This window comes from Panthera uncia, assembly GCF_023721935.1.
Source record: "Panthera uncia isolate 11264 chromosome C1 unlocalized genomic scaffold, Puncia_PCG_1.0 HiC_scaffold_3, whole genome shotgun sequence".
NCBI lineage: Eukaryota > Metazoa > Chordata > Mammalia > Carnivora > Felidae > Panthera > Panthera uncia.
The window spans coordinates 63,889,693-63,905,236 of NW_026057584.1; the positions used below are offsets into that span (position 1 = coordinate 63,889,693).

A 15,544-nucleotide genomic window follows, 5' to 3' on the forward strand; every position below is an offset into this window, starting at 1 on the left:
TTTCAGCTTTCGAGCAGAAAAATGACTTTGGAAAACTTGCATCTGCCCCTGTAACCTTGACAGCATCCCAGTACTTACTTTTTCTGATGAGATTAGTGATATGTGATAGTTTTGAACATGATTGGTTGGCATGGTGTATTGAGACATAGAGATTATAGAACAAACTGTGTCAGCAGTGGAAGATGTGCATAATTCAGTGATGCCGAAAAGTCATACCTGGGCAAAAGATCAATTCAAAACGCAAGATAGACTAATGGTTTTAATCTAACAGAATTAAATTTCAATACTATGGTTTCAGATTCCACGTCGCAACTAACTTTTAGGAAACTCCACTTGGAAAGTCTCAAAGTAGTAACAAACAATATCCACAATTATCAGAAAGACTTTTAAAATTCTATTTGTTCCCTTTTTCAACTACATATTTATATGAGGCTGGATTTTCTTATATATACTTCAAGGAAAACAACCTAAAACAATAGATTGAATGTAGAAGCAGATAGGGAAATCTCACCATCTTCCATTAAGCAAGACATTAAAGAGATTTGCAAAATATAAAGCAGTGCCACTCAGTTTGGGTAAACTGGTTATTTTTCATGATTTTATTTATGCTAGCATGTAGTGGGTTTATTATTAGATTTAATGAAGTAGTAAATGAATAATTCAGAAATTTCTCAGTTTTAATTTCTGAGACCTTCAGTATAATATAATCTACATAACCATGTTTGTTTTTAATTATTTTAATACTTAAAAATACTTTAAACATGACTTCAATAATGTTAAAATTTTTTCAGTTTTAATTTCTAAAATAGTCAATATAATAAATGTAACCTGCAAAAACATAAGCTTTTTAAGTTTTATTTTGATTCCAGTATAGTTATCATACAGTGTTACATTAGTTTCAAGGTGAACAATGTTATGATTCAACACTTCCCTACACCCAGTGTTCACCACAAGGGCCCTCCTTAATCCCCATTGCTTATTTCACCCATCCCCCCATCCACACTCCTCTGGTAGCCATCAGTTTGTTCTCTATGGTCAAGAGTTAAGCTTCTTGGTTTGTCTCTTTTTTGTTTTCCCTTTGCTTATTTGTTTTGTTTCTTAACTTCCACGTATGAGTGAAATCATATGGCATTTGTCTTTCTGTGACTCCTTTTGCTTAGCGTTATATTGTCTAGCTCCATCCATGTCATTGCAAATAGCAAGATTTCATTCTTTTTACGGCTGAATAATATTTTCTGTGTGTATGTATGTATGTATATGTATATATGTATACATATATATGAACATACTACATCTTCTTTATCCATTCATCGATCAGTGGATGCTTGACTGCTTCCATATCATGGCCACGGTGAATAATGCTGCTATAAGCATACAGGTGCACGTATCCTTCTGAATTGGTGTTTTTGTATTCTTTGAGTAAATACTCCATAGTGCAATTGCTGGATCATAGGGTAGTTCTAACTTTTTGAGGAACTCCCACATATTCTTTTCCGTAGTGGCTGCACAAGTTTGCATTCCCACCAATAGTGAGTGTTCCTTTTCTCCACATCCTCGCCAACAGCTGTTGTTTCTTGTGTTGCTTTTAGCCATTCTGACAGTTATGAGGTCATATCTCATTGTAGTTTTGATTTGCAGTTCTCTGATGGTAATTGATGTGAATATCTTTTCATGGGTCTCTTGGCCATCTATCTGATCTTTGAAGAAATGTGTGTTTGTGTCTTCTGCCCATTTTATAATTGGATTATTTGTTTCTTACATGTTGAGTTTTATAAGTTTTAAAATATATTTTGGATACTAACTCTTTATTGGATATCATTTGTAAATATCTTCTCCCTTTCAGTAGGCTGCCTTTTAGTTTTGTTTCCTTTGCTGGTGTAGAAACTTTTTATTTTGATGAAGTCCCAATAGTTTATTTTTGCTTTTGTTTCTCTTGCCCCAGACTTATTTAGTAAGAAGTTGCTATGGCCGGTGTCAATGAGGTTACTGCTTGTGTTCTCTACTAGGATTTTTATGGTTTCAGATCTCATATCTAGGTCTTTAATCCATTTTGAATTTTTGTATATGGGGTCAGAGAATGGTCCAGTTTTCCCAACACCATTTGTTGAACAGACTGTCTTTAGCCCATTGGATACTCTTTTATGCTTTGTTAAAGATTAATTGACCATATAATTGTGGGTTTATTTCTGGGTTTTCTACTCTGTTCCATTGATCTATGTGTCTGTTTTTGTGCCAGTATCATACAGTTTTGATGACTACAGCTTTGCAGTCTAACTTGAAGTCCAGAATTATGATGCCTCCAGCTTTGCTTTTTCAAGATTGCTTTGGTTACTCAAGGTCTTTTGTAGTTCTATACAAATTCTAGGATTTTTGTTCTAGTTTTGTGGAGAATGCTGGTGGTATTTTGGTGTTAATTCCTTTGGGTAGAATAGACGTCTTAACAATATTTGTACTTCCAGTCCATGAGAATGGAATGTCTTTTCGTTTCTTTGTGTCTTCTTCAATTTCTTTCATCAGTATTTTATTCCTAGGTATCTTAGTATTTTTGGAGCAACTGTAAATGGGATTGTTTTCTTAATTTCTCTTTCTGCTGCTTCATTATTGGTATATAGAAATACCACAGATTTCTGTACATTGATTTTGCATCCTGTGACATTACTGAATTTGTTGATCACTTCTGGTAGTTTTTTGGTGGGGTCTTTTGGGTTTTCTATATATAGTGTCATGTCATCTGTAAATATGAATGTTTCACTTCTTCCTTACTGATTTGGATGCCTTTTATTTATTTTTGTTGTCTGATTGCTGTGGCTAGGACTTTCAGTATTATGTTGAATAACAGTGGGGAGCGTGGACATCCTTGTCTTGTTCCTAACCTTAGAGAAAAAGCTGTTTTTCCCCATTAAGGATGTTAACTGTTTTTCATAGATGGCCTTTATTATATTGAGGTATGTTCCCTCTGAACCTACTCTGTTGAAGACTTTTATCATGAATGAAGGTTGTACTTTGTCAAGTGTTTTTTGTGTCCATTGAAATGATACGGGTTTTTTTTCCTTTCTCTTAATGTTGTATCACATTGATTGATTTGTGAATATTGAACCAGCCTTGCATCCCAGGAATAAATCCCACTTGATGGTGACGAATGATTTAAAACAAAACAAAACAAAAGCACAAGATTTTGAAGTCCTTGATAATTTTTAAGAGTATAAAGAGTACCTGAGACCAAGAAGTTTGAGAACTGCTGCTTTAAGGGTCTCTGGTCCCTTTGCTATAGATTCCAGAATCTTTTGCATATTGCCCTCAGTGTTTTGCAGGCCACAGTGAGAGAGGCAAGGACTCAGCCTTGGTTAAGAGAGAGTCGGCAGGGTAGTGGGAGAAGAAGAGCCGAGTGCCTGACTCAAAGCCAGGCAACCTGGTCTGTGCCTCTTTGGCAGGAAACCGAATGTTCCAGTGTCGCTGGGGGAGGGAGGCGCTGGGACTGAGGGTGACAGGTGGACTCCCTGTGTGATGTACCCACAATAACCACTGGTTTGATCACCCACTTGCCTTGTAAATTCTCACTTCCACTACTCTTCACAAGAGGGACTTAAGATTTTTCTTTCATGTCTAGTTGGCTTAACCACTATTGGATATTTTGTTTTTATTTCGGGTCATTTCAACCTCCTGCTCGTCCCACTGCCAAATTTCTGATGTATCTTTGACATGCAGGGATGCGCTTCACAGCTTCACACTGTCTGCTCCCTCCTCATCCCTGCCAGCAGCTATTGGTGCTCCTGGGGTGTTTGTCATTTGCCTATTAATTACATGCGTTGTGTCTGCCCCCATTCACTGCATTGAGTAAGTGAGCAGTAAGTCAGCAGTAACTACATAGCAGGGGAAGGTTTAGGGAGATACACAAACAGGGCTTGTGGAACAAGAAAACTGGTGGTGGTGGGGGTTGAGTGTCATAGTATTTGTATGACAAACACCCACGGGAAAATACCTTATCTGACAACCCTCCTGTGCCTGTACTACTTTGTTAAAAGTGATAAGGAAAGGGACGTTTTTGATCTTACTGCCCTTTACTGAATATCTTGTCAGAGTAAAGCTAGAGAAATCATTGGACAGGGACAGAGTAAATTCTTTAAATGTCAACTAACGTTTCTACCCTTTATGCTTATGTAAGAAAATCAACAGCGTAAGTGTTGATTACTTTAAAGATAATTACTTAAAAATATTCAAGTTATATGTTCTAATTAGCTGCTTATTGTAAGGGAGAATGTTGAGGTTGACAAAGGGCTGAGTTTATGTACTGTTTTTTGGAGCAGCGCAGAGCGGTTCATTGTGATGATTGGAAAGGGCTTTTTTTTTTTTTACATGGGAAACTAATTGTTTTGACAATAATTTAGCAGGAATTAGGCCAAGAAAAAGTTTGGATGGCCCTTTAGTGATTAATTGCCCATTCCCAGTCATTCATCATACATTTTTCTCCCTACTTGTGGTACTTACATAATGTCTGGTTCTGATTTATGTACTCTGAAGAGGCAGCCTGGAATGGTGATCTGAGTACTGTGTGTGTGTGTGTGTGCACGTGCATGTGTAGGAAAGAGAGGGAAGTGAAAAAAAAAACACTTGAACGAGGACAAGTGAGAGGTTTGATGGACAGTGACTTGTTTTCACTTTTTAATTTTGAAGAAAAATCAAAATATTTGACATGCTATAATTTGGGCCAATTTTAGGCAATAAATGTCCTAAAATATTATAAACAAAACTCTGTCATGGAAAAATAAGTTATCTATCATGAGCCATTCAACTACTTGGTAACCACTCCTTTTTTCTTTTTTTTTCTTTTTGTCAGTATTAGAGAAGACACCTTTTGGTAAAAACCAGGTTTACCCTCAATGACCTGTTAAGTCGCTTGTGCTCATTTTCATAATTTTTTTTTTAATAAATGGAAGTGTGTACATCTTAATTCCCTCTACCTATTTTGCCCATCCACCCAGCCCCTTCCTTTCTGGTAACCACCAACTTTGTTTTCTGTATTTAAGAGTCTGTTTCATTGTTCATTTGTTTTGTGTTTTAGATTCCACATATAAATGAAATACAATATTTGTCCTTCTCTGACTATCTCACTTAGCATAATATCCTCTAGGTCCATCCTTGGTGCAAATGGCCAGATCTTATTCCTGTTTACGGACGAGTAATATTCCAGTGTATATACATATACCACATCTTTATCCATTTATCTGTGGATAGACACTTAGGTTGGTTTGATATCTTGGCTATTATACATAATGCTGCAGTAGACATAGGGGTGCATATATCCTTTCAAATTACTGTTTTCATTTTCTTCGGTAAATAGCCAGTAGTGGAACTACTGGTATTTCTATTTTAATTGTTCGAGGAACCTCCATATTGTTTTCCACAGTGGCTGTACCACTGCATTCCCCGCCAACAATGCACAAAAATTACCTTCTCTCCCTACCCTTGCCAACATTTGTTATTTCTTGTCTTTTGATCCTTTCATTCTGGCAGGTATAAGGTGATATCTCATTGGATTTTGATTTACGTTTCCCTGATGATGAGTGATGTTGAGCATCTTTTCATGTATATTTTGGCTATCTGTAAGTCTTCTTTGGAAAAATGCCTACTCAGGTCCTCTGCCCATTTTTTTTTTTTTTACTGGATTATGTATTTTTTGGTTGTTGTTGAATTGTAGAAGTTATATTTTAGATTATTGACCTGTTATCCAATATATAATTTACAAATATCTTCTCCCATTCAATAGGTTGCCTTTTCATTTTGTTGATGGTTTCCTTTGCTGTGCAAAAGCTTTTTATTTGATGTAGTTCCAATAGTTTATTTTTGCTTTTGTTTCCCTTGGCCTGAGAAGTCAGGTCCAGAAAAATGTTGCTAGGGCTGATGTCCAAGAGATTACTGCCTGTGTTTTTTTTCTAGGATTTTTATGGTTTTAGGCCTTCAATTCATTTTATTTTTGTGTATGGTGTAAGAAAGTGGCCTAGTTTCATTCTTTGCACGTAGCTGTCCAGTTTTCGCAGCACTGTTTGTGGGGGGACTGTCTTTTCTTCATTGTATACTCTTGCCTCCTTTGTTGTAAATTAATTGACCATATAAGTATGGGATTGTTTCTGGGCTATCATGTTCCATTGATCTGTGTGTGTTTTTGTCCCACTACCATACTATTTTGATTACCATAGCTTTGTAGTATATCTTGAAGTTTGGGATTTTGATACCTCCCTGCTTTGTTCTTCTTTCTCAAGATTGCTTTGGCTATTTGGAGTCTTTTGTGGTTCCATATAAACTATGATTATTTGTCCTAGTTCTGTGAAAAATACTACTGGTATTTTGATAGGGATTGCATTAGGTGATATGGATATTTTATCTCTCCATTTGTGTCTTCAGTTTCTTTCATTAGTGTCTTACTGTTTTCAGAGTACAGGTCTTTCACCTTTTTGGCTAAATTTATTCCAAGATATTTTATTGTAATATTCCTTTAAAATTATTAAGGAACTCTAATTTGAAAGTATACTTAAGATCACTTTCTTGGCAGTCTCAAAGCTTTAAGCCTAGACATTGTGGTGTTTTAACGGGAACAAATCCCTCCCCCTCTGCACCCCCGTTTTCTGCACTTGATAGCAATCATGATGGTCAGATTTGTTACAGTAGTAATTAAGCGCTGGAAGAAATGGGACACTGGCCCCATGCAGATTGTGCCTTTGCTTGGATCAACTGGCACTGAAGGTGTCTTTTTCCCTTTTCAGGCTTCAGGCTGTGATGGGTCGGAGATTCCGGACGAAGTGAAGCTGATCGGGTTTGCCCAGTTGAGTGTCAGCTGATGTATGTCCCTTGACATCTCCCCCCTGATCTGTCATGCCCCCACGTCACACCATTTCCCTCGATCTTCCTCCCCCACCCCTACTCCCTCCACCTCACTCCCAATTCCCACAAAATCAGAAGATTGTGAAGAGTCTGGCTTCAGTGACATGGGATAAAAAAGAATTTTTTTAAACTTACAACACTCCGAGTTCTGCTTTATTCTCTAGCAATCCACAGTATGAGAACAAGCAAATGCCACAGCTGCACGACTGTTGCTAATTTTTCCAAAAGCTATTTAATATTCTTAGCAATCAATTCGGATATCCCTTAAGTGAAAAGAATCTGAAATACACTCAGGTGGTCCTATTTATTGGCAACAAAAGGAATTTTTTCTATCAGAAGCCTATTTCTTCTTTCATTGTTGTTCTTTCTGTTCTACTTTAATTGTACATCTGACAATACTGCCTCTTTTATGTTGTATTTAGAAATTAATATACTTATAAAATTAAGATTTATTAGCCAAACTTGAATTCTAGTTTTAAAACTGACTGTGAATTTTATTTTTCATATATTTATGCATTACACACCTTAGCTATAAGAAGAAAAGTTTTTGATTATATGCTTCTTGCAGTTAATCTCTTGTTATTTAAACAAAAAAAATTCAGGTCTATCTTTGGAGTATTTATAACTTTTGATTTTTGAAATGACTGAATTAGGAACTTAGATGCTTATTCTTTTGGTTTGTTTGCCTAAAAACCAATCCACAATCTGATTGTCTCTTGGGAGAGGGAGGTGCCTTGCAAACTTTCATAGTAAGAATGTGCCTGAGGCTGCTTTACTCTGGAATAGTCTCAGATCTAAAACTTCCTCTACATAAAGTGGCATATGTAAGTTTTGCTTCATTGGAACATATAGAATGCTATATAAAATGTTGCCATTCTATTAGACTGCTAATTATGTACCCATCTCTGATTTGACTTCTCTGTGATAGGATTTGTTATTCCAAAGGTGATAAACTTGGAGATACCAGAATCTGAGTTTTACTTGAAATTCTGCAGAATACCCAGATGGAGTGAAAAATAGAAAGGGTTTTTGTGCAATGACTAAAAAAAGGTAAAATGCTGTTAAGTTTCGAGAATAAATACTTTCACGTTTCGAGAATAAATACTTTCACCCAAGTAGCCCTCTGCTTGACTATATATTAAGGAATAGTAAACCTTAGGATTTTCAAAATTGGAGTCTAAACTTTCAGGGAGGTGGGCTCCCAGGATGGTACCATTGCTCTTTCCTAGCTAACCCTAGATATGGCAGCTCTTTAATGTACTTTAAAAAGCAAATATATATTACTAAGGAAAGAAAAGTTATTTATAATTGCCTTGTCATAATTGTTAAGGTGTTCTAGAGCCATTTGCATACAACTTAATGTAATTTCATTCCATTCTATTGTTTACACAACAATTACTCAAAGATGACTGCAAAGGTAAAAGGAAAATAAAAGTGTATTGCACAAAGAGATGGTGTCACATGGTTTCCTTCCTCCTTCAGGTAGCACCTGCATGGCAGCAGTGAGATTTAGCACTTCCATGCCTCCTAAGAACTAAGGAGGGAAAAGTGCCCTTAAGGGAACAAGGCATCCATTCAGTCTGAGAATCAGGTTTGACAATTATTCACACTCCATGTAGTAGGGCCACCGGGAACAAGAGCAAAAAAATTCCTTACAGCGAATTCATTTTAGCCCTGAGGCTTGGAGTGGTTGACTTTTCCAGGGCCCTTCACAAAGCTACTTACAGAACTGGTCTCCCAAGGCCCTGGTTCTGATATTCAGAGCATGTTCTTAACACTCTGTACAACTTGTAGACGAAAATAGTATAAGACCCTCATCTTCTGAGAGAGTCAAACATACCTGAATAACTGGAGGACCTTGTTTTGCAACATAGTGATAAGTATCATATAATATCTGTTTAATGTATGTCCATAGTCCCACATCTTCACTGCTAGCATTTGAGAGAGTTTATATCCATCCATACAATAGGATAAAGATTTTTTTAATGAGAAAATTAGGATGAGAACTGGTTAACAGTATGAATGCAAGGGTCAAGTTCATGCAAAGAGGTGTCTGACTGCGTACAGCCCACTCGTTTTTTTTTCCTTTCTAAAGTTAGGAGAAATACAGTTTTTCCTAGTACTAAAGCCTGCAATGAATTTTTCTCTAGGCAGTTACATTTAGGTATTCAGAAACTTCAAAACTCTCCGAACAGCCCTACAAATACATAGTTACGTTTTGAACACTTACCTTTTGTAGTGCTTTCAGCAGATGCTCAGAGTCATGTGATAGGAAGTGCCAGTACCAGTCAGCAAGGAGCTGAGAGCATAGTCCAAGCAGTTACCGTCACTTGTGCTCTAGAAAGACACAGTAATCAAACTGTCTAAAAGGAACGAGTGCACTGTATGACCACGACTGTTTCTCTTAGCCAAGCTTTTGAGGAAAGAGGACATACAGCAATGAAGCATTCAAGGACCCAAGCTCCACTGAACACGTATGTCGTATTATTTGGATAGATTCATATGCCTTGACAAACAGGTGGGTTCACAGCCTCTTAGGAAAATCAAGGCACCCACGTCTCATACCTAAATACACACAAAAACTTGTTAACATCAGTGTGCCTCTATTATGGTCAACTTGTAAAGCTGTAGTAATAGAAGCAAGCTCCCTTTTATCTCATTTGAACTCCCAATGTATTGTCCTTGTGCGAGAAAAATGGTTTTCTGCATTTAAAACAACTTTTAGAGATCCTTATAAGTCATGTGTGATAAAAATTTCTTATTTTTCCAGGAAAAAAAAGTAGCCTTTAGTTCCCCACGTGTTCCATATCTTATGTGCTGGTAAACATGGTGGATGGCCCCCACGTCTGAGTAGGGTCAGGTAGTAGTCTTTAGACGAAGACCCAAGAATTCCCTCAAAAAAATATTCCTACATACAATGATGTTGGCATGTAAAATTTTCCTATTAGGAATTTTCATTCACTCATTTCACTAATGCACCTACAGTCTATTTAGTTTTAAGCAATATACCTCCCGGGTGAACCCTCCAAGTTAAATTACAGAGATGGTGAATATAAGCCCAATTCATGTTGGAGGGCTTCTGCTAAAACTTGGGATTTACATTTGACAGTAAACGATCTTTTGTTTTTTCTTGGAAGTACATTTGATAACAGAAGCTGTTGCTTAGTGAGGCCCACTGAGGTTGTGACAGTAAAATCATATCAACTTAAAATAAAATGTTACTAATTTCTTATAACTGAGAACATGCTTCTAATTCACCCAAAAGTGGCCTTTATACAATTATGATTCCACTTAAAGGGAACCCAGATATACCTGTTTTTCTGCTGTACATATTTATATTGCCAAATCCTAGCTAAGAACGCTGACTCTCACCAGGATATTTAGGGGTAGTGTGAATATAAGTAGGGTGCCACGGTGGGTGGTACTAGAACATTCCCCCTCAGGACTGGAATGTCCCAGCCTGGAAGTACACGCTGCTTTCCAGGGTTCTAAGTTTCAAGAGGTCTATTACAAGGCCTAACAGCCATAAACAAATGGCTTTCAAGTGATAATTTCCATTGTGTATCTTCATGAACTAAAAATTCAAGTATAATGAGTTTGATTATAAGTGAGTGTTACCTTTAGGCTAATGCAACACTGCCTGGAGTTTGGTGCTGGGGATGTGCACTCTCAGGAATAATAGAAATATTTAAGGCATGTAACTGGTGCAGACAGTAAGAAAATATGTTTAAAATGATAAAGTGACTCACTCCCTCAGTATATCGATTAACACCCAAACCACCACCAAAAATGAGGGAGCTGGCACTCCACTGGAAAAGACAAGGCATTAAAAAATGGTCAAAAGTACCTGTTTCCAGGGGCATCCGGATGGCTCAGTCGGTTGAGCATCTGACTCGATTCCAGCTCAAGTCATGCGTGATCTCATAGTTCGTGGGTTCAAGCCCCACAACCAGCTGTGTGCTGATGGCACAGAGCCTGCTTGGGATTCTCTCTCCCCCTCTCTTTGCCACGTTCCAGCTCTTGCTTGCTCGCACACGTGCTCTCTGTCTCTCTGAATAAATAAACATTAAAAAAAAAAAAATACCTGTTTGCAAAATGTCCCAGTGGTTGCCCAGCTGATATTATGCCACGGAGAAAAATGCATGGTCAAATAACAGTGATGTCCTTTTATCTGCCTTCTTTTGCCTTGCTCACCAAACCTAGCTGGGTAGTTTGGGTATCTAAGAACAGTGAAGAAAATCCACATGATTAAATTATCAGCCACTGTGCATCCTGTGCCAAACCAACGGATACTGTTTTCTAATCGAGCATCCCCAGGTGGAAACACGAAGACACATAAAACTTCCCCCTACATGAGTTATAGCATACAGAATATCATTAGCTGAGGTTTGTTGAGCCCTTATAATTTAGCTCATAACTCATCAAAGGGCAAGAAATGTTATTAAAAGTTACAATCTTTATTGTTATTTGAATTTGCTACAGAATGATGAAAGGGCAGTAATAGAATAATCATTCCTAGAGTGTACTTATCCCTCATGTAGAAAACCGTCTTAAGAAACCAAGACTTGTAATTTATCACAGAGGAAACTGGCTTACTTTCTAGATAGAATATTCAGTAAAATAGCAGGCCCGTAATCTGCGAGGAGGGAGGATAGTGTGCTTCTTTACAAAATGGTATAGACGATACTCTGGTCCAGCCTTCACCCAGATGAATAATTTGGTGTTGAACAATTCTGGCAGCACGTAGATGTGTTAAGTAACATAAAGTTCAAAATGAATGGTGATCAGAAGAAGGTTGTGTGTATATTCAGGTAGATTTTTCACATACCTCAGTCTTTTTTTTCTCCTCTCCAAACTCAAGGGGATTCTGAAAAAGGAAACAGAATCAAAATGAAACAGATGATTGAGGAAGTATCGTACTGAAATGCCAAGCACTGTTCATACATGTTATTGGAAAACCCTGACTTCAGATCCAGCACTATTTTCCCATGTTCTAGAACATTGTAATGAAGCTTAGCTGTATACAGTATCAAATCTGATTCACAGTAGTCCTGTGATAATGTTTATATGTACACTGAGTCACAACGGAAGATCTAATTCTTATTGAGGTTGAGGATTGTAGCCAGTAAAAGTTTGAAAGCCACTCCTTTAAGCCATTTTGAATTTTTTTTTTATTCTTGCAGCCAAAAGCAGTCACTTTGCTAAGTACTTTACATCTTCTCATTTAATCTTAAAAACTCTGTTGGCTAGGTTTTATTACACCACGTTAAAGATGAGAGAACTAAGCCTTAGAAGGACTAAGATGCCCAAGCTAACACAGTGTCAAATATGAGGCAGGACTTGGAATGTAGGTAAATCTGGTTCTAAAGCCCCCACTCTCAATCATATCAGACAGCCTCCCTACATGATACAAGACATACGTTATTGCAGGCTTTCTCTGGACCATGCGCTAAACCAAAGACTTCCTACCTCACCTTGCTTAAGCCTCTCAACAACTCTGGGAAATTGGTTTCATTATCTGCATGTTACAGATGAGGAAATAGATGTACACAGGTCTTAAGTAACTTCTCCAAGGTCAGTAGGTAACAGGGACTGAACGCAAGTCAGGAGGACTCCAGAACATTTCCACTGTACCTTAGAGAGCTGCCTCTCTTCAGGGCCTATCCAGATTTTGCGGGGCCTGAAATTTCTACGATTAAGGGTAGGGAACTCTAAGTTTGGGTGCAAAGTTACTTGTGGCAAATAGATACCGAGTCTTGCAAGGGGCCCTGACCATTACTCCTGGTAACTCTGCCACCAGGTCACAGATGTTGCATCTGCTTTTCAATTCATGATTCATATTAGAACTTGTATATTCATCAGAATCTTCTGTGATGTGGCTTCCAAATCTAGGAAGGGAAGTAATTTTTCCAAGATCAAAGAACGCGAGATGGTAGTTTGAGAAGGGACAGTTTCAGCCTGATTATTTTAAGTGCCTTTAAAAAAATAATTAAATTCCAATGTAAACAAAAGAAAAACCAATCACATTCCTTAGTAATAAAATATAAAACCAATGTACCTTCTGCTCAGGCTTTGTTGCCAACTGTCAGTGTGACCTCACCCAAGTTCTGTTTCACTCCACTAAGCCTCAGTGTACTCATTTTTAGATTGAGGGGGATTAATTAGTTGATTATTAACTTCCTTTCCAACATGAACATTCTAGAGGCCTAATTGAGCAGAGGAATGAATAAACTGGTTGCTGCTTGCCTGTAGTGGTCCATCCATTCAGCTGTACAGTCGAGCTGTTGGTGAATTGAGTTTTAGAAATTCTAATCAGGTAATTAGGAAAGAGTTGGTGGTACAGGGAGAGTCAGGTTCAAACTACTTCAAGTTAAAAAGATGGGTATGTTAATTAGCTTGACTATTTCACAATCTATATGTATATTGAAACATCAGGTTGTACACCTTAAATATATATTGTTTTTATTTCTCAATTATGCCTGTGGACACGGTCTTAAGAGAGGTAAAATATTTCTACTTTATGGCTATCCCCTAAGCACCTAGTACTTCACAGGGCCCGTTCCACCAAGCTCTTTCTTTCTTCATAGAGCTCCTGTTACAAGAGGAAAGGCAGGAATTGTGTTGAGGAAAGGAGAGGTGAGGAGAGAGACACCTGACCGACCATCCTACCCACTCATACTGCCTGCCATGTGTGGGTAAAAGCAGCCACAGCGTCCCTGTTGACTCGTATGAGCTAAGTCAAAACCAAAATCTTAGAAACCGCATATCCCTATTATTTCTAGCATTTTTGTTTTATAGTTAATGATTAAAATTATTAAAAATAGTTAACATTACTAAACATAGTGACCACAGAGTACCTACCTTATTCCAACTGCTTTTCATATGTATTATCTCTTAATCTTATTATAACTATGCAGGGGCGCCTGGTGGCTCAGTCAGTTGAGCGTCCGACTTCGGCTCAGGTCACGATCTCATGGTTTGTGAGTTCGGGCCCCTGTGTCAGGCTCTGTGATGACAGCTTGGAACCGGGAGCCTACTTCTGATTCTGTGTCTCCCTCTCTCTCTGTTCCTCCCCTGCTCACACTCTGTCTCTCTCTCAAAAATAAGTAAAGATTTTAAAAAATTAAAAAAAAATAACTATGCAAAGCAGGTATGCCTGTGTCTAAATTACAGATGAAATGAAGTTCAGAGAAGTAACTTATCCAAGATCAACAAGTGAATGGCAGTCCTAGAATTTGAATTCACATGTATCTTCCTGCTATACCACATTGTCACCCAGTTAAATGCATCGTCCCTATATTTATTATAATATAGTATTATGTATTATATATAATTAAAAAATAGATTATTTAATTGCCTTCCAATCAACCAATAAGCTGCTTACAGGAACAATTTCAAAGGAAACTTGGTAATGTTGTCTGGTACAGACCCTTACTGAATATGTGTTGAGAAATACAATATAACTTGCAAGAATAAAAAATCCATTAGGAGACATGTCTTGTTGAAAAACAATGACTACAATCAGACCAGCAAAGAATCCGGGCATAAAAATTGCAAATGGTAGTTACAGGGTGATCAAGAAAAGGACAGTCTGAGTGGCGACGTTTTCAGCTGTTCCTCTGTTGGCAGCCTTTCAAACCCACACGACTACTAAATGCATTAGTATTAGGAAGACTGTGATAACACTACAGTCAGCTGTGTAAAATGAATTTAAGAGTGACTGACAGATAAGTAGACTTGAAGTAGCAAATTGCTGAAAAGATCATCTCGGAACTGTGAAGCAGAATGATACTTTGGTGTGGGTTAAAAGAGAAAGAGTTGACATGTCCATCACAAGAGCCACCTTGAGGATCAGTCAAGTACTTCAACTTCTCAGAACCAGCATGGTATAGAATAAGGTTCAGTGTCTCATTGAAGTATCACCTGGACAATGCTCACTACCATAAAATTCACCTTGAGTCTAAATCCTTTCTATTCCTCACTTTATTAGCTCTTTGCCCTTAATCAGAAAGATAGGAGACTTGTATTTAAGCAATAGTATAATGCTGGGCTCTTTGTGGCAAGCCCTGTAGATTTCAGGTAATAGTTTGGTATTGCCTCTTTAAAAGAGTATCATCAATGTCTGTGCTCCATTTGTGCAGGGAGACTTTGCATTTGGTCGCTGAGCCTCAGTATTTTACAGCACAGCATTCTAGACACCCCGATCAATTAGACACTTATGAAGGGAGCTAAACCATGAAAATAAGAACTCTGTGACATTTTATTAACAGCCATATATGGAAGACTTAGCTTAGGGAAACTGTGCAATAATTGAATGAATGGATGAATGCTATGTTTATACAATTCCCTCACATTTAGACTGAGTATACTTTTTAAAAGATCACAGGATTTCAGAAATCATCTGTTTTAATCTCCCGGCAATCTTTCTTGGAACCCAGGCTTTCTAACTCCCAGCTTTGTGTTTTTTGTGCTCTGCAAAGAAATTCCCTTACTATTAAGGAAGAAATATCATACAAATATGAAACCAGTTTTTTGAGTCAGGTAAATGTGTTTCTGAAGGTTTTAATCTTAGAATATTTTAAATGTAGATGATCCCCAAAATATCATTCACAGAGACAACAGGTCAAGAATAACCACAATGAGTATACAAGGAGATTTGATATATAAA

General features: G+C 37.6%; 1 protein-coding gene across 6 annotated transcripts in view; it reads left to right on the forward strand.

Annotated features, from left to right (window-relative positions):
- The window catches only part of STK39 (serine/threonine kinase 39), a 317,745-nt gene extending 304,124 nt beyond the window's left edge, over positions 1-13,621 (forward strand). For 4 of the 6 annotated variants that reach the window (XM_049616064.1, XM_049616067.1, XM_049616069.1 and 1 more), the window contains exons 18-19: positions 6,759-6,817; positions 7,805-8,326. In XM_049616064.1, coding sequence (XP_049472021.1) covers positions 6,759-6,817; positions 7,805-7,850 — 105 coding nt within the window. In that variant the 3' untranslated portion in view covers positions 7,851-8,326. Of the gene's footprint in view, positions 1-6,758; positions 6,835-7,804; positions 8,327-13,463 lie in introns of those variants that run through there. The other 2 variants (XR_007454486.1, XM_049616065.1) reach the window with 2 other exon arrangements.
- The last annotated feature ends 1,923 nt before the right edge of the window (positions 13,622-15,544 follow it).